The 27,304-nt window shown below is 47.1% G+C and overlaps 2 protein-coding genes across 10 annotated transcripts in view; one reads left to right on the forward strand and one right to left on the reverse strand.

Moving 5' to 3' along the window:
- STARD5 (StAR related lipid transfer domain containing 5) overlaps positions 1–15,040 on the forward strand; it is a 32,090-nt gene extending 17,050 nt beyond the window's left edge. For 2 of the 4 annotated variants that reach the window (XR_009209545.1, XR_009209548.1), the window contains exon 9: positions 1,762–3,101. The gene's annotated coding sequence lies outside the window, so the exon portion shown is untranslated. Of the gene's footprint in view, positions 1–1,761; positions 3,102–6,643; positions 6,700–14,183 lie in introns of those variants that run through there. The other 2 variants (XR_009209546.1, XR_009209547.1) reach the window with 2 other exon arrangements.
- IL16 (interleukin 16) overlaps positions 1–27,304 on the reverse strand; it is a 108,712-nt gene that overhangs the window by 3,947 nt on the left and 77,461 nt on the right. For 5 of the 6 annotated variants that reach the window (XM_032175578.2, XM_032175577.2, XM_032175579.2 and 2 more), the window contains 10 exons: positions 26,913–26,986; positions 26,056–26,272; positions 22,885–23,002; positions 19,794–19,926; positions 15,055–15,142; positions 12,550–13,031; positions 8,304–8,454; positions 4,903–6,001; positions 3,857–4,025; positions 1,741–1,842 (listed from right to left, as the gene is read on the reverse strand). In XM_032175578.2, the coding sequence (XP_032031469.1) occupies positions 1,741–1,842; positions 3,857–4,025; positions 4,903–6,001; positions 8,304–8,454; positions 12,550–13,031; positions 15,055–15,142; positions 19,794–19,926; positions 22,885–23,002; positions 26,056–26,272; positions 26,913–26,986 (2,633 nt within the window). Of the gene's footprint in view, positions 1–1,740; positions 1,843–3,856; positions 4,026–4,902; positions 6,002–8,303; positions 8,455–9,861; positions 9,934–12,549; positions 13,032–15,054; positions 15,143–19,793; positions 19,927–22,884; positions 23,003–26,055; positions 26,273–26,912; positions 26,987–27,304 lie in introns of those variants that run through there. The other variant, XM_032175585.2, reaches the window with a different exon arrangement.

The raw sequence follows: 27,304 nt of genomic DNA on the forward strand, positions 1-27,304 counted from the left end.
CCGAGGCAGTCTAGACATTTTTATCGCTCCTCCCCTAGAAATTCTGACTCTTTACCTCCAATCACCTCTTGGTCCCCTTTCTGCAAGATATGTGGGATAAACAAACACAAAAGCCGGGCGCGGTGGCTCACGCTTGTAATCCCAGCACTTTGGGAGGCCGAGGCGGGCGGATCACGAGGTCAGGAGATCGAGACCACGGTGAAACCCCGTCTCTACTAAAAATACAAAAAATTAGCCGGGCGTGGTGGCGGGCGCCTGTAGTCCCAGCTACTCGGAGAGGCTGAGGCAGGAGAATGGCGTGAACCCGGGAGGCGGAGCTTGCAGTGAGCCGAGATCGCACCACTGCACTCCAGCCTGGGTGACAGAGCAAGACTCCGTCTCAAAAAAAAAAAAAAAAACAAACAAAAAAAAACACAAAAAAATCTCATGTCTCTGCCTCAGCCTCTTTAGTGAGGTCCGTTATAATTAAGAGGACTGAGGGATAGCATGCATGGAAACCACTAAAATGTGGTACCTGTAGTTCTGCTTTTATGATAGGAGCAAAGCTCTTTGCTTCTCTAAATTGTTTTGGTGTTAGAAAAATTCTGTTCCGTGGTTAGAATCCCCAGGCTGTAACATCCAAGCATGAAGCAGAACCTCTCCTCTGAACCTCAGGTTCCTCAATGCTAGAGGATTTTTAGGCCAATGAAGATTAAAGTTAATTAAAGAGGAACCTCAGGTTCCTCCTCTATAAAAGAAGCATAAATGCCACCAATTTATCAATCCAAAGTGTGGGTAGAATGAATTTAGACAACAGGTCAGTGAGTGCTCAGCATGGCTGTGGACGGTGCTCCACGTTAGTTCCCTTTTAATCAATCTGGAAAGGAACAGAAATGCTCAAACACAGGAGAAAGAAGTTTTGTGCATGTGCTCAGCCAACATGTGCACCTTCCTACTAGTTTCCTGTTGTCTGCAGTGTCTCAGGGGTGACTGGCCAGATGACATGGACAGAAGTTGCTACTCATGGACAGGGAAAAACACCCAAAGTGCTATTCCCACAGGCAAGCTCTCTTTCCTCCTCTTCAAGTAGAAAGTAAACTACACGGTCAGGAATCTTTTTGTAATACTCAGCTGCGCTCAGTGAGAGAAATAGAGACTTATCGGTTTTAAGTGCTTTTTATGTGATGGGGAACTTATCAAGAAATCAAGGAAGTCACCACTGACACGATTGACCCTGAAGTGGCATGCAGGAACATGCCAGATTTCCACTGCAAGGGGGTGTGGTATGTTTAATGCTGGCTGATGCTATGAACTGGAGGATTTGTTTTCAGTTGGGCATGGAAATTCAAATGAGCCCAGCACAGCCTACACAAAGGATACCCGGAGACAACACAGCCATGAGAATGATAACAATGCACTCGGCTTTAGAGACAGAGCAGCCACAGCATGGCTCCACAAAACCGGCAGAACCAGAAACCATCTGGGTCAGGTACTGGTGACCTGAAGGCAGCAGCCAGTGCTGATCCAATTGGATGAGCCAGAATAATGGGACCCACAGGAAAAGATGCCCATGGCCAGGCCTGCTACCCTCTCCACGTGGCCCCAGGCTCTGGGATGTGCTGAGTGAACAGGACCTGCCCAGTGGCCTAGTGTCATGCATTCCTCATTTCCCCAGCACAAGGCCCCTTCCTGGCGAGTGTGTCCCCCTCCCCCAGAACCATTGCCTCTGGCTCTAACATGCCCCTTCACTTGGCCACTCACCGTAATCACCTTGTTTTCTAGATCTGCTCCTCCTGCCAAGCTGAACCCAAGACCAGCACCTTCCTCCTTATGTAAGATGGTGACATGGATGCTGTCCAATTGCTGCAGGAGGAAATACATACATTCAAAAACATTTTACTGCAGAGGATGAACAATTTAACATCAGACTCATGTCAGACTGATTTGTTATCTCAAACCCCAGCTTGGCCAGCCTCCAAGTTACATCACCTCCTCAAACCTCAGTTTCCTCATCTGTAAAGAATGGACTCTTCAGGAGTCATGGGAAGCTTAGAAGGAAAAAAAAATGTATGTAAAGCAGCAAGCATAATTATTTTCCTCTCTCATTCACCCTGTCCACACCTGGCACGGGGGGTGCCATGAAGTCAGCCAGAAATCACAGCATGTTGGGCAGTGTGAGATGAAGTCAGGTTGTAGGACTTCAGGTTAAAAAAAAAAACAAAAAAAAACGAAGCAGGGGTCAGTGCTGTTCTGCACGAATTGGTTGCTCCTTCTTCCCTTCTACTTCTCCATGGGTCACAGCAGCAGCACTAAGGAAGCCCAGCTAACATCTTGCCCCAATGCACAGTGTGCAAGTGTGACACACACACACACACACACACACACACACATTACTATGGTACTTCCTAGTCTAGACGGGGACTCATATGGAGCCAGGACACAGAGACTCCTATTCCAGTCTAGAGCAGGGGTCTCAAACTCAGATGCCTATAGGAGTCAGGCAGGTCCCTAAAATGAGCAAAATGGGCAGATGTGAGTGATAGGAACTGCAGAGAGCCAACGAGTACATCTGCTCAAAGGGTCAGCTCTACGTAGGAATACAGACCTAGCGCTACCAGATCACTTCCCTAAAAAAAGTCCAGGTTTCAATTCAGGTTTTATCATATATAGAATTCAATATTTTTTTCATCACCATGCAGACCAAATAAAGCACACCTACAGGTTCTTGCGCCACCTGTTTGTACCTTGGCACTAAGGAGTAAACTTATGTCAAAGAATTCACCTGCTCAGGGTCACTAGAGCACCTGACTTGCAGCTGTCCCTATGATCCTAAGACTTGGAGCCCCTAAGACCCAAAGGCATGGAAGGATGAATGTACCTCACTGTACCCTCACCTCCAAGCCCCAGCACTAGACCAAATCTCTCAACTTTTACCCAGGTATCAGGTTACTTGCCTTGTAGAAGGCTCTTCTCATGTTAGAAAGCAAATACTCTCTCCAGAGCAGCTCAGGCAGGATGGCTCTTTGTGTTTTACACGCCTTGCCTCTGTTATTTCATTTGCACTGAGTAAGGTCCTGGGGGATGATGGTCCCAGGTGACAAGTGAAAACCACAGAGAAAGAATCTTAGCACAGCAGCACCTTGTGCTCATCAGATGTGGAAATTGCAGCTATGAGGCCTCCTTGTATGGAAAACGAGAACCTCCTTATCCTCTCATCCTAGTCTGGATCATTCTAGTGCCAAAAGCCTGCATAGGCCTGGGGTAGCACCTAGAGGGTGCAGGACCCATTCGTCCGAGCTCATCTGACTGCTGCCCCAGCTCAGCCTGGCCACTTCCTCCCCACACCCCTTTGGGTCATGGTCAGAAAACATATGGGAAGTGAGACTTTCAGAATGACTTGACTGAAGTGTGGGGGCCTTGTGAGCCCTGGGATCAACCACCTCTCCGTGCACAGTGGAAATAATGAAAGCTGCAGGTGAGAGCTCTTGTAACCCACATTGTTTACAATGGACAGCATCCCACAACAGACACATGCCAGGACAGCAGCCCATGGAATGTGGAAATAGCACTGAACTTGAACTTGGAGACAGAAAACCTAGGTTCTGTAACCTTGATTGAGCCTTACCTTTCTCATTTATAAAATGACAAAAGAAGATGCAAGAAGTCAATCTACTGAAAGTGGTTCACAAGCTAAAAGGCTTTCTTCAAATGGAAGGTCTTACTGTGGTCAAGTGCTACAATGTCCCACCATCACAGGACACAACCTGGGTCTGATGTCAGCAGGCTACTCAAGCTACTTCCCCTCTGGCCCAACTAAGGTGGCCACACAGCCATAATAAGCCATTGGTTACTGCAGATGCTTACAAAGGAAACCTACCTTTAATGTTGCTTCATCCAGAACCTTCACCTCCTCGATGAGTTTTTTTAATTCTTCTGAGCTCAGCAGGGAGATAACGGACTGACCAGACTGAAGGGAACTGTGGTCCCCATCATCATCTTCCTTGGCTTCCGTGAGACCCTCTGTATATTCTCTCAGCTCTGAAAGGCTTTCATAGGGAGAAACAACACATGGTATGAACAATAATATTTAAAAGAGATAACAGTGATTGTATAATTACTCTGTCCCAGATGTGGTGCCAAGCACTTATGTGCATATTATTTGATGCAACAAATCTATGAGTACATACTAGCATCCCTTCACTCTACAGATATTTCCCAGCAGCGTAAGAACAATAAATAAAACTAATAAATGCAGAGCTACTTTGATCAGAGGGAAGACCAAGCCCCAGCCCTACAGCAGGAACCCCATGGCACGTCTGACATCCTCTTGGTTCTGCATAGAAGGTCTCATCCATCTCCTAATTTCAGCTGACAAGGAATCTGAGGGTGAGCGTGGAAAGAGAACCTGCTTGTTGTCAAAATCAGTGCCTGAGCTGAGACTAGGACCCAGACATCCTAACTCCCTGACCAGGGAGTTGAACCCACGTGCAGAGTACAAGTAGATTCCATTCGGAGAGCAGTAAGAATTCCTGATGGATAATCTCCTGGCCTCATTCTGGTCTTTCTGAGTAACCGCAAGACATTTCAGATGTGCATCAACCTTCCAAATCTCCACAGGTGTGCATCAGCCCTCATGAGCAATTCACCAGGGAGCCAGTCCCACCTCCTACCTCCCAGCCCTCCTGAAGCCAGATGTTGTGAAAACTCCTCCTTAATGTGAAAGGCAGAGGTGTAATACCTACAGACAGACACACACACACACACTCAGACATCTGCACACACATGGAAAGAAAGAGGCAGAACAATTCTTTAATCAATATATCTGAGAATTTTTAAAATGATATATAGAATTATTTTTAAAAATAAAGATGAGAAAGAAAAAGATGAGAAAGGTAAAGAGAAACACCGGGTGTAGAAACTCACTTGAGCGAGAACCCCGTGTCCAAGGCAGATGTTTCAGCAGAACTATTTGCAGCTGAGTCTTCATTGGAGGATGATGTTGGAGATGCCCCTTCCTTGGGGATGCAGGGAGTCTGGGCACAGGAGATAGAAGACGGAAGGCACAGCAAGGATTTCATGACAGCCGATGACACTTGGCTGCTGATAGAGTAGAGTTTGCTGGTCTTTTCATCAAGTAGCTTCGTCTCACAGGACTGGGACCTGGTCAGGGGGAAGCTCCGTGCTCGCTGGCTTGGCGTCTTGAGCACTGGGCCTTGAGATTCCTCAGTCTGTGTTGACAGCAGCCTTAGGAGTGGGTCCGGGTCAGTGGGGAGAGTTTTCTGATTGGGCTGCCGCCCTGGGGGAGGGGACTCAGACACACCTGGGTCTCTGGCCTCAGAGGCTGCAGGGGACCCCGAGGGCAGTACTTGCTCAGGCTGCTGGGGCACAAGAGTGGGTACAGCCCCTCGCCCCAAGAGTCCAGAAAACCGTCCTCCTTCATGCTTCCCAAGAGGTTTTGCTGCCTCCCCAGAGGAGGGCTGGAGGCTCAGTCTCTGGGCTCCTTTGTCAGGCAGTTGAGAGGAGCCAAAGGTTTCAAAGGAGCTGATTCTCTGCTTGATGGAGGAGGAGGAGGAGGAGGAGGCCCGGATGTGTGATCCTAGGTGCTCCCTGGAAGCAGGTGCTGGCTGGGTGGACAAGGCAGGATCAGGGAGCCCTCTTGGATCTGAAGCACGATTCCTCAAACCTTTCAAGCTTTGACGAAACCAGGCTGGCTTGGGAGCCACAGGAGGACCTTTCTTCACAGTGCTGCTGTCTTCTGACTTGTAAACTTTGGGAGTGCCATTGGCGGTGTCCAGCTTTGGTGGGGTCCCATCTGGGTGGCCCTGTGTCCCATCTTCTTCATTCAGGCTGGCATTAGGCTGTAGAGGCATGTGGCCATGGTTCTCACTCATGATGGGGCTAAATAAGTTTTTGATGCAGTCAGAAATCCTAACCCAAGGGTCTTCGGCTGTGGTATCAAAGCTATAGTCCATCCGAGCCTGCCTCTTGAGCAGTGGGTGTTTTATCGGGGATGTTTGGGTCACTACAGTGCAGAAACAAGGCCAGAGCTGTGCATTACATCATACAGTGACTTTTCTTCCTAAATTCTAGTTTCCAAGCTGAATAGCAAGAAGGATTCAAGAGGAGGAGATTAGCAGAAGTGGAGGACACCCAGGTGGGTGAACTCCAGGTGCTGTCACCTGACTGAGCTGCCAACAGGCAGGAGCGAAGAACCAGAAGTAGGAGTTAATCTCACAGTATCCTAGTGTTTTAGGCCTGGAAGGGTGCTCAGAGAATATCTGGGCCGACCTCTGGCATTTTACATTTCAAGAAGGGTAAGGGGCCATCTGATGGCAGTGCTCGGGCAAGACCCCATGTCTCCTGACTCTCGAAGTTTATGTCCTTTCTACTGCACTAAGGAGCCTCCAAGATACCGTGTTAAATGTGTAAAAGCCAAAGCAATTCTCTTGCCGTTTAAACTTTTAAGACAAAGGTCATGAGTTGGCAGCTGTTTGTGCTTTGACCTACCCATGTCATCAAAAAGCAAGGTGCCTGTGCACGGCTTCCAGTGGGGCCGCCCCAGCTTCCCACAGCTCTTCACGCTCCCTCTCACCCAGCCAGCATTTCCCATGTATGTACCTGCCTGGCCCTGAAGCCGTGTGTTTGCTGCTCTGCCTATACACAGGTCATTGATCAGCTTGCTCTCGGCAAAGGAGTGTTTTCCCTCCCTCAAAAGCTGAGGAGAAGGTTCCAGGTAGAAAGAAATCTGTGAAGTAGGATTCTCAACCTTGGCTACATACTGGAATCTGGAGAGCCCTGAAAAATACTGACGCCCACCACTAGCTACTGACTGAAGATACCTGGGATGCAGCCTGGGTGTTGGGAATGTGATGAGCAGGGGATTGCAATGTGCAACCTGCTCTGTGCCAACCAGGACCTCAGGCCTGCCCTGGAGCACATAGGAGTCTTTCTCAGAAGCCAGCATTGAACCAGCATCATATCTGCATGGGTAGGGGAGAGTGTGTCCTGGCTCTCTTTCCCAGGGGCAGAGGGAGGCTGGCCTGTGTGCCTTGGGGGATGCTTGCTACTGGAACGCAACCCAGTTTAAGGAACTCTGATCCCTCCTGTCCCTTGTCTCAATGCCAGGTTTCAAAAGAAGTGAATCATGAAGTATTACACCTTGATGATATCAAAGAGAAATTCTGCACGATCTAAGAGACTGGCCTTGGGCAAGTGAGCCCAGGCCTCCAGCCTGTTTCTGCATTTTTGAATGGCTTGGCTGTAAGGTGCTGTTGTGAGAATCAGGAGGCAGAGGTTCCACAGGCAAGCCCTTTGCAGATTGGAGTGACAACCTCCTGTCAGTTAAACACTGAGGCGTTTGCTTTCGCTAGTATGTTCCTCAATTAGGGTGACTAAGGGAGAGGAGCCTCCACGCGCAGGGCCTCTGCTCTGGGTGAGATGTGCTAGATCTTTCCAAAATGTCCCTTGGCCCTCCAAAAGTCTTTCATGAGCTTTTTCTGTAGTGTTTCTCAAACAGTCATATGGTTTATAGCCTATATGTTTATTTCCTGCCACTACTAGTTGCTCCTTGGAGGCAGGACCTGACTACCTGGTCTCATCCCTTTCTCTCTCCCCCGCAGCATCTAGCACAGGGCCTCATGAAGCCAGCATTCAATGTGTGCTTGCTGAATGCATCATATGCTTGGGGTCTACGTGCTCTTCCACGCATTGCTGATGAGCGAATCTGGGCTCAGAAAGGCAAAGTAGGTTGCTCAGAATCATACTAATGACAGACAGATCCAGGATTCCCTGACTTCAAGTCCTATGCTCTCTCTAGCAAGCAAACAAATATTCAAGTCATGTCTCAGCATTGTCAGGTGTACCATGTGGACACACCCTTGCTATCCACCTCATGGAGGAGGTGACCACTGGTAGATGCTATTTATACTTTTCTGGCATTGCATTCTCTGACTCAGAAATCCTGAATGCAGCAGGACTGTTGCAACTGGAATGTTGGCAGCCTAGAGACAGCTGCCCAGGATGGCTGGGTGGGTGTGTCTTTGGACCTCTTCCAAGGGCTGCATCCTCCCAATTATCCAGAATGGCCTGCATTCCTGCTGCCACCCCCACAGCATCACCCGTCCACCCAGGAGGCTCCCCACCCTGGACAGCACCTCCACAGTGCTGCTGCCCAGCACCTGGAACCCTTGACTGTTGATCAGCCAGGTCCAGTGGTGATGTCAGTGCAGAGCACTCTGATCCTCAGGCCAATTTGTGCTCTTATCTTATCCCTGCACCTTTTTTCACAAGACCCTTCCTTTTGGAAGGTCTCAATGAAAGCTTACCTGGGCTGGCTCTTCTCCGCCCTGGCTCGCCCTCTGTGGAGGACTTGGTCTGTAGGCCGATACCAGGTCCTGGGCAGCTGGCGGAGGCACTAGGGCTTCTCCCTGCTGTGTCTTCCTGTGGTAGCAGCAGTGGCAGCAGCTCTCTGGCTTCCTGTGGTGTAAACAGGAAGCGAGACCATGTCAAAACGGTAGCCTCAAGCCGTGAGAAAGCGAGACACGCTTTGATTGGGACGGAAAAACGGATATTGAGCTGCTTTCAATGAGAAGTTCATCAGCAGCCATGTAAAGAGGATTCTTTTCTCCTTGGTGCTGACATGGCAGAGCCAGCACCTCCTAGACATGCAGAGCATCCCTTGACTTCCAGAAACCTTGTGTCCAGGTCATGGGCTCATACTGTTGACATACGTGAAGACCCTGGCTCTTTGTGATAGGAACAAAAGGCTTTGAGTGTGGAGGGACTGGCATTGCTTCAGTTACAACTGCATCCTGGTGAACTACCCACCCCAGGAGGGTATAGAGCAGCGTAGAAACAAGGCAGCAAAAAACCTGGCAGCTAGTGTTCCCTAAGGTTAGAGCACTCAGGAAAATGCTTGTCAATTGCTGTCACTTGTTAAGCACTCTTCAAATATTTAGTAAGTGTTCTGCAAAAGATGGCAGATACTCAGCACCTGTGCCATTGCTCCCCTCTGTGGCACCTAGGGTGACATCCTCAATCTGTTGCAGAATTGTTTCCACCACTGAGCCTGGATGCAGCCCTGGGGTCCTTCCCAAAACAGCCTAGGGACAAGATGGACAGGCTCCGAATAGCTATGCAATACTTGAAGAGTTTGGATTATTACACAGTGTGCTTAAGGTGCTGTCAGGGCCCAGAGGAAACAGAGAGACCAGTTCCATCCCAGAGGTGGAGAAAGCTTCCTAGAGAAGTGCTTTCTGTCCGCTTCATAGACAGAGTAAGAATTTTCCAGGCAGAGAGGCAGAAGAATAGTGTTCCAGAGACATAGCCCGACCAAACATAATACCCATCTGGAAAAAAAGATTGAGAAGGCAGACTTCATCAAAACGATGCCGCCTGTATTTGATCGTCTGCAAGAGAAATGCTTTGCTATACTGTGGTGGCCTCCACATCTGGTTCATTCCAGATTTGTGTAATGATGGGCCATTTGACATGGCTACAGGCTTCCTTCCAGAGAGGAAGGAAGGAGGAAGGAACAAATGCATCCTTTGGGACTAAAAAAGAAATGGCAAATATCCATGGCCTGAAATTTAAGATCTACATTGACAATAAACATTTTGGGGGAAGGAAAGGTCTACAAAAGTTAGAAATGTATTCACAGAGCATTGCCTCAGCTCAAGTTCCCTACTGTAGAACCGAGCTTTAGGAGAACATTATGAAATATTGAGAGATCAACCAATTTCAAAGGAATCATTGGGCTTTTCGAACCAGCCCTTAAAAAAGTAAGGCTGAGTCATGGCATTAGAAGCTTCAAATATTGGCCTGATGATCTCTTAAGACTCTTGTCCACAAGAGAAATGACATGTGGATGAAATTTAATTTCACCGGGTTGGGAGCTCTGTAAGTTGACATCTGTTGACATTCATGAATTGTTAGCTCTTTTACAGGCAGCCACATGTGATACCAACTTCAGTCAATGCAGCTTTACATCTTAGAACAGAGACAAATGTGTTTTGTCTTTTCATCAACACATCCAATATTGCATCCTCTTCATGGGAGACTTCAAAATTAGCCCCGAAATAAATTTGATTTTACACAAATTTTTCTCTTACTAGTGTTTCCTGGAACAGTGCTTGGTGGATGAAGGAGGGAGAAGAGAAAGAAGGAAAGAGGGAGAGAGTGGATTCAGCATAGAGGGGAGAAAGTATGTTTTTGTTTGTTTTCTAAGAAAGGATTCTTACAAAATCCTGTTGTGTGTTGAAGTTTTTTTAAGCACAGGTGAGAGTTTAGGCTGATTTTCTATAAGAGGGATGTTAGTTTTTTGTTGAAGAAAATATCCCAAAGTTCATATTGGTTGTGAGAGTTAAGTCCCCTTGAATTAGGGTAGATGGGAAAGATTTGGGGGTCATCCATAGCAGCTTGACAACAGTCTTGGGACCCTGTAGAGAAAAGACTACAGGGAGGGAAAAGTGGGAGGGTGAGGCAGTGGACACCGTGGCCACGGAAGAAAACACCCAGTGAGAAATCCCCAGGAACGGTCAAGGAAATTTTGAGAGCGACCTCAAGCAAATTGCTTCCTGTTTTCTATTGCGTGCTGTGATCCTTTTTCTGTGACCCCCCAGTACCCAATAAAAGTATGTCATGCTGATTGCTTTTATGGAAATCTTTGTGGGAGAAGGATCTGCCGGCCACATGGGACAGAGCAGAGCAGACAGAGGAGGGCAGCTGCAGAACGGCCTTGTCTCTAGGAGACGGTGCTGTTGGGGGCGGGTACGGGAGGGAGCCCGGTATTCTGCCGAGGCACACAGGGCAGGAAAGGTGACCTGTGGGGAAGTTCCCTGCCTGGGCTTCCCTGAGGACACCCCAGTTCTTTCTCCAGATGCCTTACTTGGGAATACTCCCTGACCCTATGTGGCTCTGCTGAGGGCATCACTGGGACAGACCTGCTGTGGCAACTGCATTCATTCTTTTCTGGGCCTCCAGGAGGAAGGCAAAATGACTGGCTTCTCAGCTGGCTGCTCCTGATTTGCCCTTCTGGACTCATAGGTCTCAGGCCCAAGGGAAAATGAAATATGGGCTTAAAAGAGGGGGTGGGAGAACAGATCCATCTGAGAACTCTATCATGTGTTGCTAACCAGCCACATCCTGCCAGCGCTCTGCAAAACTGCACTTCCTTTTTAGTAACCTGGCTTCCTCCTCCCTCCTTCACTTTCACCCCTCCTACCCAACACCCTGTCTCCACTACCCCTCCTGAAGCTTGCCAACCCTCACTGTAGATTGTTTTAGGGGACTTCCAGAGGCCCCCTCCCAACTGCCCACGGTGTGCTTAAGGGAAGGGCCAGGGCCCCTGCGGGGCCGTTCCGTGATGGGGGAGGCAGCTTCTGGGTAAGGATGGGAAACTCAGTGTGGCATAGTGGGTAACCGTGACCCACTAGCAATGTGAACTTGAGCGAGTTTCTCAGCTCCCTCTTTGCACAACTGGGACTCTCACCATCAGGTGGTTGTAAGATGTAATTGACACAATATACATGAAAGTAGCCAGTGTAGTTAGCCTGCGCATAAAAATGCTTCCAGACACAGCAGCTGCCTGTCAGTCAGTCTGCCTTTTATGCAAGGGGTGGAAAGGAGGGCTTTAAGGGGCCTGATGGAAAGATCACGGCAATGAATGCTAATATGCCTGAGATGCTGTCAGGTACTTGCCTTAAGTGGTTACCTTTAATCCTCACAATAGCCCTTGGAAGGAGCCACTACATGCAGCCCCAATTAACAGATTGGTGGGGTCTCCCCAAGGATCCATGCCTAAGGAAGTGAGGAGGAAAAGATAACTGGGGAAGAAATAGGAGCCAGTTTCTCAAAATGATACTAGTCCCCTCACTTAGGAAGCAGGGTAAGCAGCTCTTGTCCCTTTTTAGTTGCTTTTTGTTTTGTTTTGTTTTTTGAGACGGAGTCTTGCCCTGTCGCCCAGACTGGAGTGCAGTGGTGCAATCTTGGCTTACTGCAACCTCCGCCTCCTGGGTTTAAGCAATTCCCTGCCTCAGCCTCCCGAGTAGCTGGGATTACAGGCACCTGCCACCACGCCCGGCTAATTTTTGTATTGTTAGTAGAGACAGGGTTTCACCATCTTGGCCAGGCTGGTCTTGAACTCCTGAACTCAAGAGCTACCCGGCTCAGCCTCCCAAAGTGCTGGGATTACAGGCCTGAGCCACCACGTTATTTAAGCCACTATTCTCCCTACAAGCAGGACACTCAAAGATCCACGTGCAAAGACTATGACCCTGCAGGGGCCCTGGTATTTTTCCTTCATGGTGAGTGAAAATGACACCTTAAATTCCAGTGTGTTATGGGTGGGAACCCAGATGCCAGCAAGCAGGACTGGGACTTCAATTATCTGTCAACCTTCAAACCCATCTTTCCATGGTCAGTCCTCAGCTGAGTCCTAAGCAACAGCTTCTCTCTGGTGGAGCAGGAGAAACCTTCATTCTGGCCCTGCTAACACTAACTTGCTAATTTGCCCATGCTCAAGATTTTGAGTCTGGTCCTGGAAACACTCGACCTGTGGACCCATCCTCTTACCTGGCCACAGGTGGGCGGGGTGTGCCCAGAAGAGCATGAGGAGTTCTCTCTCTCTTCCAGACTCTTCTGAGGGTCACTGTCACTTTTAAAGTATTTTCTGGGTGGAGGCTTGGGCTTGGAGGACGTAGGCTTTCTCACCAAAATCTCAAAGGGTTTCTTCAGTCTTAGCGGTGGGTGGCTGTCCCGGCTCTCTGGGAGGGGCGGGCTCTCCTGGGGCTGCCTGGAGGGTGCTACAGAAAGCACCACTGGCTCCCGTGCCAGAGGCAGGCTGGGGCTGTGTGTGCTGATGTCCACGTCAGAGGACGGCTTCTCAGCACTGCCACTCCCAGGACTTCCCCCTGGGGACCCAGACATGTAGCTGCTGTCACTGCTGGAGCGGATCATGACCTTCTGAGCCCTGCGATGCGGGGGTGCTGAGTTCTTCTCTCGCTCCTTCTCCAAGGTGGGCCGCCCGTGCCAACTGCTTTCCAGTCTTTTGACACCTGTGTGGGAAGCACAAGGGAATCTTCGCAGCTGAGTTTCAGAAAACAGAAACACCCCCTGGCCTCGCCTGCGAATGCCGCGGGCAGCACACTTCACACTGGCCATCTGCTTCTTATCTGAAGTCACTCTGGATCTGGAGTATGGCAGTCTTGGTGTTGGTCCCCATCAAGCTGTATGACTTTGGGCTGGGAAAATCATTCAAGCTTTCTGAGCCTATGACTAATGTATATGGAGATATGCCACCCAGATCACCCACGAGGAAGGGCTTGGTGTCCCAGCTGTGGGGAGTGCTGTTGGCAGACTACTTTCAGCTGTGGGTCCCTCCAGGGGCTGCCACAGCTGCCGACAGCTGCCTTGTCCAAGGGGGCAGCCCATCTCCAGGGACTGCTGGAGATAGGGTTACAGAGGCCCAGCTATGTTGGCCAACTCGGGACAACTCTAATGGGGACTTCAGCTGCAGAGCTCCAGGGCTTGGCTGAAGCTGTTGGGTGTGCATCTCAGCTCCATCCTCCCTCTATCTACCCTGCCTGCTCCCCTCCCTGCCACAGGTAGTGATCCCCAGGACGCTTCCTAATAAACACGCTGCAGACCACACTCCATCTCAGAGTTGGCTTCCTGGGGGACCCAACTCCATTTCTGCATCTATAAAATGAGGATGATAATTTTAAAGTCACTAGGGTTATTTTGAGGCTCAGTAACAAAGAGAGAGAAACTACCTGTCAAGGCACTTTGAATCTTACATGAAGAAGTCACCATTTCTTTCCAGTTGAGGGTGAGGTGAGGGCAGAAAGCTGCTATTTCTTAGCCATTGCACCTTCCTCCCTCCCTTCCCATTAGCCCTTCTTCCTGGTTCTCAGTACCTCCTACCCTAGTTTCCAGCACTAGGGCTACCCACGTATCCTTGAGAGGCCCTTCTCTCTAGTGGTAAGCTGTCAAGGGTGCCCCTTTCCTAAAATCACAGCTGGAGGGGGTGGGAGAGGATTGAAATCTAGTCTCTTGCTCAAATTCCAGCTCATTCTGAGAGACCAGGAAAGCCAGAGGAGCCGCATGAGAGAGAACCAAGGCCAGCCAAGCTCCTAACTCACTTTCTGTTTAAATAAAAAGTTTTCTCTTGTTTTTTTCTTGATCATGAAATAATGCATCCTCCTTAGAGAAAACTCAGCCACAAGAAGGAAGGAATGAAAGTAAAAATTCACCTCACCTGTGTTCCTATCAGCCAGAAATAACTACTGTCAAAATTTTGGTGAGTTTCTCTGTCATGCTTTCCCAAGCATATATGCATGTTGGGTAGGTAGAAATAATAGACCAGAGCTGAAATAAAATGTTGTATTCTGTTCTTTTCTCTGAACATTTCCCCAGATCATTTAATTTCTTGTCACTATCAGTGCCAATGGTTGCATGTTGTTCTATCATTAAGGATGTTCCATGGTAGACGTGACCAATGCCCAATGGCTAGGCACGGGAGTCAAGCCAGCTGGATTTCCATTCCAAAGCTTCTGTGCTCTAGTGGTATGACTTTGAGTAAGAGAGTCTCTGAGGGCCTCACTTTTTTTTATAAAATGTGCATAAAAATTATGTGTGAATGCATGAATTAACACAGTCTCTGACATTATAAGAATTAAATAAATGTCAGAATTATATTCCCAAATGTTAACTTTTCCAGTATTCTATTATTATAAACTAGGGGTTGCAAACTCAAATGCCTACAGGGGCTATTGTGTGAATGGCAACTTGGTACAGGATAAAGGGAATGGTGGGGACCATAGGGAGCTGGAGAGAGCCTGGCACATTTGTAGCAATTTAAATTCAGATGCTTTTAAAATCTTGTGTCTTCCAAACAAAGCAAAAATATAAGCTAAATTTAGCTGGTGGGCTGCTAGTTTTCAGCCTTTGTCTACATACTATGCTGGTCTATGGTAAATGCTGTTACTATTCCCTGGATAGACGATGAGTTAATGGATAAATCCTAAGCTTTCTAAGAAGGCAAAGATATTTTACATCAAAGTTCACCATTTGTCTTACCTTCCAGACTCCACTGATGCCTCTCCTTTCCAAACTTGGTGTTTTCCACAGCCTGGGCCACAGCTTCTTTGAGTTGCTGTTCAGAGACCTAGAAAATATCAATCATCTCCTCAAACAAACAGTGGAAGCTCCTGCATCAGGCTTCCAGCCCTGTACCAGCTCCAAAGCTGGGCCACTGGATTCTAAATTTTTTTCCTTTCAACCCACTCTGCAAATAGCTGACAAATTCCATTTCCAGACATACCCTGGGAATCAATGGTTCCTCAGTATCTTCTAGATAAAGTCCAAAGTCTATCAATGCAGGGGTTCCCAAGGAAGCCCCCTCAACTCTCCAACCTTCTTCCCACTACTTGCAGGAAAATTCTAGACAAAGTTACCACTTCATAGGTTATCTCTATGAGCTAGTCCATTCTTGGCAACGCTGTCATGACATCATCATTATCAACAATGTCGTAATCAACACAATCACTATTATACTGTCTGAGCTGTGACTCACAGTTTATTATCACTTTAGAGTAATAGTTAAGAGTAGAAGTCTTAGAGTCCAAAGCCTGTGTTCTAGTCCCAGTTCCTCTACTGTCTAGGTGTAAACACCTAGCCAAGTTACTTAACCTCCTAAGCTTCCATTTCTTCCTTCTGTAAAATAATAACAATAATAAAACCAATTTCAAAATGAGGACAGGTTTTTTAAAAATAAATTATTTGACATCGAAAGTACGGGAAACAAAAAAATAGATAAATTGGACTGTGTAAAAATCAAAAACGTCTGTGCATCAAAAGGACATCATCAACAGATTGAAAAGGCAACTCATATAATTGGAGAAAATATTTACAAATCATATTTCAGAAAAATGGTTGAGTTGCAGATTATATAAAGAACACCTACAACTCAGCAACAACAACAACAACAAAACAACCTGATTAAAAACTGGGCACAGAACCTGAATAGACATTTCTTCAAAGAAGATATACAAACAGCCAAAAAGCAAATGAAAAAATGCTTAACATCACTAATGATTAGGTAAATGCAAATCACAACCACACTGAGTTACCACCTCACACACATTAGGACATTAGGATGGCTACTATAAACAAAAAGAAAAGAGGCTGGGCATGGTAGCTCATGCTTCTAATCCCAGCACTCTGGGAGGCTGAGGCAGGCAGATCATTTGAAGTCAGGAGTTTGAGACCAGGCTGACCAACATGGTGAAACCCCATCTCTACTAAAAATACAAAAATTAGCCAGTGTAGTGGTGCACACCTGTAATCCCAGCTACTAGTGAGGCTGAGGTGGGAGAATCACTTGAACCCAGTGCAGTGAGCCGAGATCGTGCCACTGCACTAGAGCCTGGGTGACAGAGTGAGACTCCATCTCAAAAAAGAAAAGAAAGGAAAATAACAAAGTATTGGCAAGGATATGGAGAAATCGGGACACTTGGGCTCTGTTGATAAGAATGTAAAATGGTGTAGCCACTGTGAAAAACAGTTTGAAGGCTCCTCAAAAACTTAAAAATAGAATTACCATATGACCCAGCAATTCCACTTCTGGGTATATACCTTAAAAGAATGGAAGTCAGTATCTCAGAGGAATCTGTACGCCATGTTTATTGTAGCATTATTCACAATAGTCAAAAGATGGAAACAACCCAAGTACCCAAAAACAGATGATAAACAGCATGTGATTCACACGCGTGCGCGCGCGCGCGCGCACACACACACACACACACACACACACACACACACACACACACTAGAAGATTATTCCACCTTAAAAAGGAAGGAAATTCTGGCCCATGCTACAACATAAATGAACCTTGAGGACATTATGCGAAGTCAAATAAGCCAGACACAAAAGGACCAACTTTATATGACTCCACTTCGATGAACGTAGAGTAGTCAAAATCATAGAGACAGAAAGTAAAATGGTGGTTCCCAGGACTTGCGGGTAGGAGAACATAGGGACTTGTTTAATTGATAGAGTTTAAATTCTGAAAGATGGAAAGAGTTCTGGAGACGGATGGTGACGATGGTTGCACAACAATGAGAATGTCCTTAATGCCACTGAACTGTACACTTAAAAAATGGTTAAGATGGTAAATTTTATGTTATGTGTATTTTACCACAATAAACAACAATAAATAAATCATTTAAAGTCTTGGGCACAATGCCTGGCAGATGGTAAACTCTTAATAGAGGAGAGTTACTATCTACAACAGTCCTGTAAGGTAAAGACCACTCCCCCATGTCAGAGTTGAGGAACCAGAGGCTCTTGGAGGTTAGATGAGTTGCCCAAATTAACCGTAAGCAAGCAGCAGACTGGACACTTGCCAGGCATTCTGCTGCTGGGCCTGGCTCTCTTCTCTCTGCCCTATGCCTGTGCCCCTGGATCTCCGCTGCCTAGGGTGTCTTTGCCTTTCTGCTGCTCTGAACCTTACCTGTCCTTTCTGGCCTGGCTCCCTTATCTGAGCAGCTGGAACTCCAGCTCCCTCACTCTCAAGGCCCTCACCTCTGTGGCCTCTCTGTGTGTGTCCCATCTCTCTGGGAGAATGCACATTCCTTAAGCCCAGGGCTACAGCATTTGCCCACAACCTGACCCCTACTCCACTGATTTTCTGCCGTAGTCCTAAAAGCAGCAAGAGGAAATGATAAATTAATTGGGACCTCTTTCTTTTCTTGTATTGTCCAGAGATTTAGGCCAATTATTTGTTTGTCTTAATTAAGAAGTTTGCTTGTCTCTGGTGTGTTTAGCCCCAGTGTGCAATCCATAGAATGGGGCTGGGTTTGAATTCTACCACACCATTATATATTGATTTTCCTCATTACTCCACTCTGTCCAAGTGTCACTGGGAGTTTGGGAGTCAGTGAGTTCAAAGCACAGGCTTTGCTAGATTTAAATCTTAGCTTCTTTACTTAGCAGCTTCACCATTGGGAAACTTATTTGTCCTTTCTAAGCCTCAGTTTCCTCATCTGTGAGTTGGGGGGGAAATATCACACTGATTTCAGGAGGCTGCACAACAACTAAATGCAGTTGTGTGGGTCACATCTTTGGAAAACATGCCTGGTGCATACTGGGATTAAATAACTAGTTGTGGTGATTATTCCAGGTTCCCCAGAGCTCTCACCAACAGCAGGGATTCAACCCCCAAGTCCAGCTCCAGCCTGGGTCCCTGTTATAGTTGCTATCAGCCCTAAGTCTAACCTGCCTACTGGGCATCTTTACCTGAACACCCCATGGTACCTCCACCTCACTATGTCCCACACTAAGATCATGCTCTTCGCTCCCTCCCAAGCCTGCTACCTTCTCCTCTTCTCTCTTCTGGTGGAAGACCATTGCTCAGTCTTCCAATCTAAAAATATTCGAGATATCTTCGGTTCCTCCCTCTCTTACCCCAGAGCCACTTGCCCAGCAGCTCTTGTTGAGTCTTCCCAAGCATTGCCTCATGTTGCCTGATATGGTTTGTCTGTGTCCCTACCCAAATCTCATCTTGAGTTGTAGCTCCCATAATTCCCACATGTTGTGGGAGGGACCTGGTGGGAGATAATTGAGTCATAGGGGCAGTTTCCCCCATTCTGTTCTCATGATAGTGAACAAGTCTCACAAGATCTGATGATTTTATAAGGGGTTTCCCCTTTCACTTGGCTCTCATTCTCTCTTGTCTGCCACCATGTGAGACGTGCCTTTCACTTTCTGCCATGATTGTGAGGCCTCCCCAGCCACATGGAACTGTAAGTCCATTAAATCTCTTTTTCTTTATAAATTACCCAGTCTCAGGTATGTCTCTATCAACAGTGGGAGAACAGACTAATACATTGCTCCTTCTCTTTTCTCTTCTCATGGCTGCTGTGTAGTTCAGGCTCTCACCATCAGCTTCCTTCCTCTTACAAACCCCACACTCCACCCACTCTATCCTGTCTTCTACAGTGCAATCAAAGGTTTAAAAATTAAAATATGAACATGCTCCATCTACAGCTACAGACCTCCCATAGCTCCTCACTATGCAGAATAAAATGCAAACTCTTTAGTATCCTGTTGAAAGCCCTCTGCCGTGTAACCCCAATGCCCTGCCAACCTCTGTTCTCAGTCACTCTTACCTAGTACCCTACATTCCAGCCCCACAGAACCCACTCCTCTCCTTCCATGTCAGGTCCCTTCATGACTCTGTAACATTGAACTTTGTGTTCCCACTGCCTGGAATGATCTTCCTTATATTCTTTGCCTGGAGAAAACTAACCTCTGGTATTTTTTTACTTTATCAACAATTCCCTGCTATATTCCTGTATTCTCACAGGATTTACCATCTCTGTTTTGCAATTACTTGTATGTCAGGCTCTTTATTGATACTGTGAGCTTCTGCAGGGCAGGACTGTGTGCTATGAACTTGTCTCTGTATCTTCATTACCTACCTCCAGACATTCCCACAGTGGGTACCTACTAGATGCATAAATGAATAAATCTCTTGGTCTACTAGCTGGGACGCTGGGTCTCTATTTCCCTACCCCAGAGCTTATAACTCAGCTGTAAGAGCTTCCCTAAGTTAATGTCAATTGCCTCTGATATCTAGGAGTTTGTTAGTGGACCTCTGCTGCAGACAATTCTTACTACAGAAACTTGGAAGGGATTCTTGGGAATTCAGGTACAAACCCAGCCAGCAACATCTCTGTTTTCGTCTATTTCTTGTTCCAATTTTGGTACTGAATGAGTGAGCCTGAGAAGAAGAGGATAACCTAGTGGGTGTTACCTGTGGGTCTGGATGTCGGCTAACAATGATGGGGACTGGACCGGGATCACAGTGACTCAGGATCGTGTAGACTTCATTGAGTGTCAGGCAGTGCACAGGGGAATCACTGATTTCCACAATCTCGTCCCCACACCTGTGCAAGCATCAACAAGAAGCCATCAGTAAGTGAATCAATGAGACATTTGAACAGTCACTGCCCCAGGGGCCCACTCCTGGCTGGGCTATTTGATGAGATCTAAAAATCACATGAATAAGTAGACCCCGCTAGCCACCAGACCAAAACTCAGAACAGGGCAGACCAAAGTAGCACATCCCACACCCTCTTACTGTACAACCACAAAGCAGCAGACATTTCACATTTACGGTGGGTCAACATTAACAAAAGTTCATCTGTAACTTTCCTCCTTCTTTTCACATTTAACTATGCCCATTAAAGACTGAGGGTGTGGTTTAGCCAATTCAACTAAATAACCAATTAACCAGGATTTAATCCACCACATCCTCTCCTTGGGCCTCCAGGTTTTGGGCCTCCAGGTTCCCATAAGTAGACTAGTTAGGAGGAAGGATTGGATCTAACATAGCACACACAGGATGTTGAATATCAGACCTAACATCCTATATGTGCTAAATGGTACAGAAAAAATAACTCAGCAGGAGAGCAGTTGAGATTCTTGCAAAAAGAAATAAGGAGAAAAGGTGATGGCATTCATTCTAGTTGTGAGGTGGGGAGTTAATAGCAACCTAAACCTTAAAAAAAAAAAAAAAGGAAACATGGGGTCACATAGATACATGGAAGATTTGTATAATCCAGTCCCCTTCCCGATATAGATAGGGAAATTGAGTTGCAGAGGTTGAATAGATTTCCCTGATCTAGGTCTGCTCAGGAATTGACAAACTTTTTCTGCAAAGGGCCAAAGAGTAAATATTTTTGGTGTTGCATGCTTTGCCATACTGTCTATCGAAACTACTCAACTCTGCTGTTATATTAATAGCATGACAGCTGTGGCCATAGACGAGGCATAAACAAATGAGCATGGCTTTGTTCCAATAGAATTTTATTAAAACAACAAGAACAACAAAACCAAAACAGTGATAGGCCCCAGTTTGCAGACCGCTGGCCTAGTTGGTCATCAGCAGGTCCAGGATTGGAACTCTAGCCTCCTGAGGCTGATTTCCCTGTGTCCCCTGCTGTGTTCTGTGACTTCCTTCTGCTGAGTTCATCCTCCTTCACCCTTGCTAGGAGCGTATTCCTTTTTACTGCTGTAACTGAAGGCCATGGTTATATAGCACCAGATGCTAAGGAAAGCAGAAGCTTCCAGAACAATCCCTACCCCACTGCAGATCTAAGAAGGAGGTACTCTCTGTCTGAGGGTACTAGGACAAAAACAACCACATGGAACCTGCAGTTATGTCCCATGAACCAGCAGAGCAGCTCAGCAAATCACCTGCCACCCTCCTGCAGATAACAGCAAATCCCTTTCAAATTCAGAAGCTCCAGAGAGACAGCATCATAAGCAGGGACGGCCTTTCCACACACTGCAATTGTAGGAAACCCTTTAACAGGATGGCAAAACTCTCCTGATTTAGGAAAACCCAAAACCAGTGAGAGAAGATATATTTGCACTATACATGAATGTTAGAGTGCAAAGTATTGTAACAAATTAAATAGGATAAATTTTTAAATCAAATTCAGATCAGTTATTGAAAAAAATTAGATTGGAACGTCTCTTAGAAATTATTTATAAAAAATATATCTGGAGTACCCCAAAATATTTTATGGGAGAAAGAACCTGTATTTCTCTATTTCTCTTACTGATATTTTCTCTCTTTTTTTTTTTTTTTTTTTTTTTGAGACAGGGTCTTGCTCTGTTGCCCAGGCTGAAGTGCAATGGTGCAATCTTGGCTTACTACAACCTCTGCCTCCCTGGCTCAAATAAGCCTCCTGCCTCAGCCTCCCAAGTAGCTGGGATTACAGGAAGGTGCCACCACACTCGGCTAATTTTTATGTTTAGTAGAGATGGGTTTTGCCATGTTGCCCAGGCTGGTCTTGAACTCCTGAGCTCAGGCCATTCACTCGCCTTGGCCTCCCAAAGTGCTGGGACTATAGGTGTGAACCATGGTGCCCAGCTTACTAATATTTTTGTCATTAAGCCACCATTTCCATATAGAATTCATAGATTAACCTCATCAAAGCTCCTATTTATGTCATTGTAAATTCGCTATTAGTTAAATCTGAATTAAAGTGCGTTTTCTATGTTAGACTGGCGTTCTCTGAGACGATGCTTCTGAAGCTGGAACATGCACACACGTTCATGTGCATTTTGTTAGAATGCAGGTCCTGGCTCAGCAGGTCCGGGTGGGACGTCTGAGATTCCACATTTCTAACAAGTTCCCAGTTGACATTGATTCTGCTGGTCCAGACCACACTTTGAGGAACATGGCTCTGAGCTATGCCCAGATCATTCTCTTTTTTGTTGTTGTTGTTTTTTGTTTTTTGTTTGAGGCACCTGTGGGACTTTATTAGATAAACAGACCCCAGCTCCAGCCACAGGCTTGAACCAGCCCCCTGGGCATGGCCTCGACATCCCCACCAGCTTCTCTGCCTCCCGGCCCGGCCCTGGGATTTCTCAGGGTCACAAATGTGTGCAGGGTTGGGGGTGTGCTGGCCACAGCAGGATGTGGAATTTAGGCCACCCCACCTCAGTTTGGTCCTGGCAGGACCCACACCTGGCTCTGCTGTGGGAGCTGAGAACAAAGACCCTGTCTACCCCACTCCTGCTAGCTCTGGGGGCTCAGCCAGCACCCACCCTCCCAGTGGCCTGGAGAAGGGCTGGGGTGCAAAGCCTCACTCCCTCCCTCTGAGCCAGATTGCAAATGCACCTCCCAAGAGTGTCCTGGTGGGGCAGGAAGGAGGCCTGTCCCTCCCCAGCCAGTGCCCACAACAGGGGGTGTCCTGGCGGGTGGAGCGGCTGACCTCCACCACAAGATCATTCTTTATAGCTCATGTCCAAATCAATCTCCCGACATTCTATGGTATTTCTGCCCTGGTTGTAAGTCGGGGGTATATTCAGAAACAGAAGGGAGGACATACCGGAGACGTCCGTCCAGGTGCGCCACGGATCCTGGTGAGAGCGTGTGCACGAAAATGCCAGAGATGCACTGGAAGTAGGGAACGCTGCACAGGCCGATGCCCAGGCCCACGCCGGCCTCTGGAAGCAGAACAGGGCGGGGTGGGGAGACCGGGACTGAACTTTCCCAGGGGGCCTACTCGTCGATTGGGTGCCACAGAGATGGCCCCCTGGTTATTACAGCTTTCATCCCACCCGTATTCACAGAGTAGTCGCTGTGTGCAGGCACCACTCTAGGGTCAGAACAGTGACCAAGGCAGGCAAGGAATAGTGGGGAAAGACTAGGAAGGAAGGAGGGAAGGAGGGAGGAAGGGAAGAAGAGAAGGAGGGAGCTAGATGAGAAGAGAGGACAGTATCTAAGACTGATAAGTATTATATGGTGAATGTATGCAGAATGTGCTGGAAAGTGAGGGATGGCTACTTCAGGCCTCAGAGGAGACACTAGTTAGGCTAAAATACAAGTGGCAAGAGTTAGGGGTGAAGAGATGGGGAAGAGCATCTCAGAAGCAGAAACAGCCAACGCAAAGGCCCAAGGGCAAAAGCAAGCATGCCATGTTGCAGGACCAGAAAGGCCAGTGTGGCAGGGACACAGCCTGCATGGGAGAGCAGCAAGTGACGGTGAGAGAGAGGGATCAAGTGCAGATTCAGTGGAGCTGTGTCAACAAGGGCATGTCAGTGAATGGGTGTATTCTCTACTGAGAAGGGTTGCCATAGGAAAGCTATGAACAAGGAAGTGACATGATCTCACTCCTATTTTTATGAACATATCTGGCTACTGTGAAGGGAAAGAACTATGGATCATGGAGAATGGAAGCAAGGAGACAAGCTAAGAGGCCTCTGTTGAGAGAGACAGTCGTGGCCTTGGACTTCACCTCTAGTGACGATGGAGAGAAACGGATGCCCATGGAAGATATTTTGAAGATAGACTTGCTGATGGATGAAGTATAGAAACTTAACAAATAAAATCAAAATAACTTGGAGATCTGTTTGGCTTGAGTAACTGGACGGATGGTGATGTTATTTACCAAAGCAGGGAGGGCTATGGAGGCCCGGGGCTATGAGGGTAAGACTGGGGGGTTCAGTTTTGCCCAAATGACATGCGCAATGTGCTGGAAAGTGAGGAATGGCTACTTCAAGTGGCTGCACAGGCAAGGGGGTGCTGTCAGGATGTCTGGGACTATCCCAGGGACATGTAGAGCAGATGTTTGCACAGATGAAGCCGAAACCCAGAGGAGAAAGCAGGGTGGAAGCTGAAAGTTTGAACATAGCTGCATGTAGGTGGTGTTAGGGCCGTGGGGCTGGATGGGATCCCCCAGTGTGTGGGAGAGGACCTGGGGCTCACCAACATGGAAACGCCTGGAAAACGAGGAGCTGTCGGCAAGGAGGACCAGATGGAGTGAGCACAGAGTAGGGGAAAGCCCTTTACAGTTTTCTTTCGACACGTATGATTTACAGAGCACTTTGGCAAATGTTTTCACCTTCTCATGCTGGTCCTCGCAGCAGTCCCATAAGGGAGGTCGTGACAGTTGTTGGCAATCCCATTTTATGGATGAAGAATTTGGTAAAAGTCAGAGCGCTTCCCACAGCCCAGGTGTCCTGACTAGAGCAAGAGTTTTTCAGTCTAATGGGTGTCAGAATTGCATAAGATACTTGTTTAGAATGTGGATCCCTCGGCCTCACCTCACCTTGTTGAACAAACACTGTTGAAGCAAAATCTCTGGGGGTAGAGTCTAGAAGCTGCATTATATAAAATGAGCAAACAAAAATCCTCCCTAAGGTGTTTCTGATGCCAGTGATCAGAGGAAACACCACTCCAAGGCCATGCCTTTCCCATTTTATGCCTGCTCAGCGAATACACTGCGGGAGCCCTGGTTACAGCTGTTGGGACCATGCCAGCACAGACTTATCTGCCCCAGTCCTTATGCCAAGCATTGTGCCAGGCTTGCAGGCACACAGAGGCATCTGAGGCCTCAGGGAGCTTCCGACCTAGCAGGAGTGTTTTAAAACACTCCATGTATTTATCATAGTATATTTACAAATCTGTTTTAAGTTTTTAAGATAATTGCTAAATGATATATTTAAGTCTCCGTCTAGTTAGTTCAAGTCATGACTCTATCCATCCATCTACCTATTATCTATCTATCTGTCTATCTATCTATCTATATCTATTCATCCATCTATCCATCCATCTATTCATCCATCTAGCTAGGAATTAACTATGTGTGCTTCCCTTCCACTTTGACAATATATCTCAAGCCCATCCTCTTCTCTCCAAATCCACTACTCCCAACCTCTGACCCAAATGGCTGCAAGTGGTTTCCAAGCCTCTACTTTCGTCACACTATGGGCCATTCTCCATGGAGAACCCTAGGAGATATTTTTTGAAGAATAAGCTGATGTGTCACTCCCCTGCTTCGAAATCTTTAAAGGATTTCCAACTCCAGTTAGAAGAGAATTGAGCTGCAAAGCCCCACAGGGTCTCTCTGCCTCTGCCAAGTACCCTGATGTCAGCTCTCACTCTGCCCACCTAGCTCCAGCCATGCTGGCCTTCATTCTGCTCCTAGAAGACATGCTGGCCCCTGTGCTGGAGCCCAGCTTTGTGCCTCACCGCCTCCTCTTTATCCTCCAAGCCTCATCTTGGTTGCATTCAGGCAGAGAGGGCTCCGAGCCCTCTGGAGTCAGCAGCCCACCTGGGGTGGCAAAAGGAATGGCTGTCTGTCCGTGAATGTCAGAGGTAGAAAGGATCTCAATTCTTTGCCACAGGTAGGGAAACAGAGGCCCAGGGAAGGGGAGGCGGCCTGCCCAGGGCGTCTTAGCATATTTACTGCAGAGCTACCACTCCTGGTCCATTCTCTCTCTCTCTCTCTCAATCTGGGTATTTTTGTGTTTGAGTTTTTGTTTGCTTTGTTTTGCTTTATTTAAACCACTGACCCAGAACACATTGACTAGATTCAAATGGTATGTCTTGAGCTTCTATAAACAGAAGACTAGACCTGGCTCCATGCAATAGCTGTAAAATGTGCTAAAAGACAACATCCTGCCCTGCCTTTGGACTGATTCCAAGTGAGGAAAGCCTGGGAGACTCAGCCAGTGCTGGGAGACCCAGGCAGGGGATGCAGCTGCAGCACTCCTACCTTTCTGCAGAGAAACCTCCACCATGACTCTGTAATTGGGCTTGGCAGTGCTGATGGGAGCCGAGGGGCTTTCCAAGGCGAAGGAGCTGCTGTCCTTGGTGATACAAGTGCTGGAGCTCAGGGAGCGGCACAGTGGGGGAGACAGGTGGCTGCACAGGGAAGGGGGTGCCGTCAGGCGGGTTCTCACGGTGAGGGTGAGGAGCCCCTTTTTGGCTTGCTGAAAGGAAAGAGAGAAGGCTACAACACCCAGCAGCAATCCAGGGTGAGATGAAGAAATACTGTTTAAGGAAACACACCTTTGTATGTGTGTATGTGTCTGAAATATAAATGTGTGTATATATTCATACATATTACAAATTATATTATGACATATTTGTATATATACACACAACAACTATATATATCTACATATGCCAGATAGATGGATGAATAGATAGATAGATGGAAGGATAGATAGATGGATGAATAGATATAGATAGATAGACAGATGTATAGATAATAGGTAGATGGATGGATAGAGTCATGACTTGAACTAACTAGATGGAGACTTAAATATATCATTTAGCAATTATCTTAAAAACTTAAAACAGATTTGTAAATATACCATGATAAATACATGGAGTGTTTTAAAACAATTTTATAAATATTAAAGAGTTTTAAAATCCCCCACAACAATCCCGATCAGACTATTATTTTCTGAGTCAGGTCTTCTTTTAACCCTGCACCAAGAGCAGCATCAGTGAGGTGCCTCATGTGAAGGGTTCCACAATTTGAATTTGTAGGTTTGGATGCTGAGAGCTTGGTTTCTTTGCCTGAAGGCCCCAGAGTTTGGCCACGTGTTGATAAGAAATGGTCACCTTGAACTTCTGCAAAGCATCCTGATGTGTTAGTCCAGCCATTGATTCACCATTGAGCTCCAGAATTTCATCACCTGTTGAGAGAGAGAAAGTGTAGCTAAGAAGAGTGTTGCCCAATCAAAGGGCATTATCATTACCTTTAACTCTAGGCTCCCCACCTGCCCAGCTTTTTATATGATGCATGAAGCTCTGGAAGAACATTTTCTCATTTTGTGCTCTCCCCTTGCAAAGCAGGCAGGGCAGCAACATGGGCCTTCTCTGGCACCCACTCTCTTCCAGGGTGAAACCCAGGGTTCTTAGCCAGGCACACAAGTCCTGGCTGGATATGGTCTTTGCCCACCTCTTTGCTTCACCTCCTTCCTCCTTGTCTCCCTGACCCTCACACCATTTGC

The sequence above is a fragment of the Hylobates moloch genome, unplaced genomic scaffold (genome assembly GCF_009828535.3).
Source record: "Hylobates moloch isolate HMO894 unplaced genomic scaffold, HMol_V3 SCAFFOLD_14, whole genome shotgun sequence".
Classification (NCBI taxonomy): domain Eukaryota; kingdom Metazoa; phylum Chordata; class Mammalia; order Primates; family Hylobatidae; genus Hylobates; species Hylobates moloch.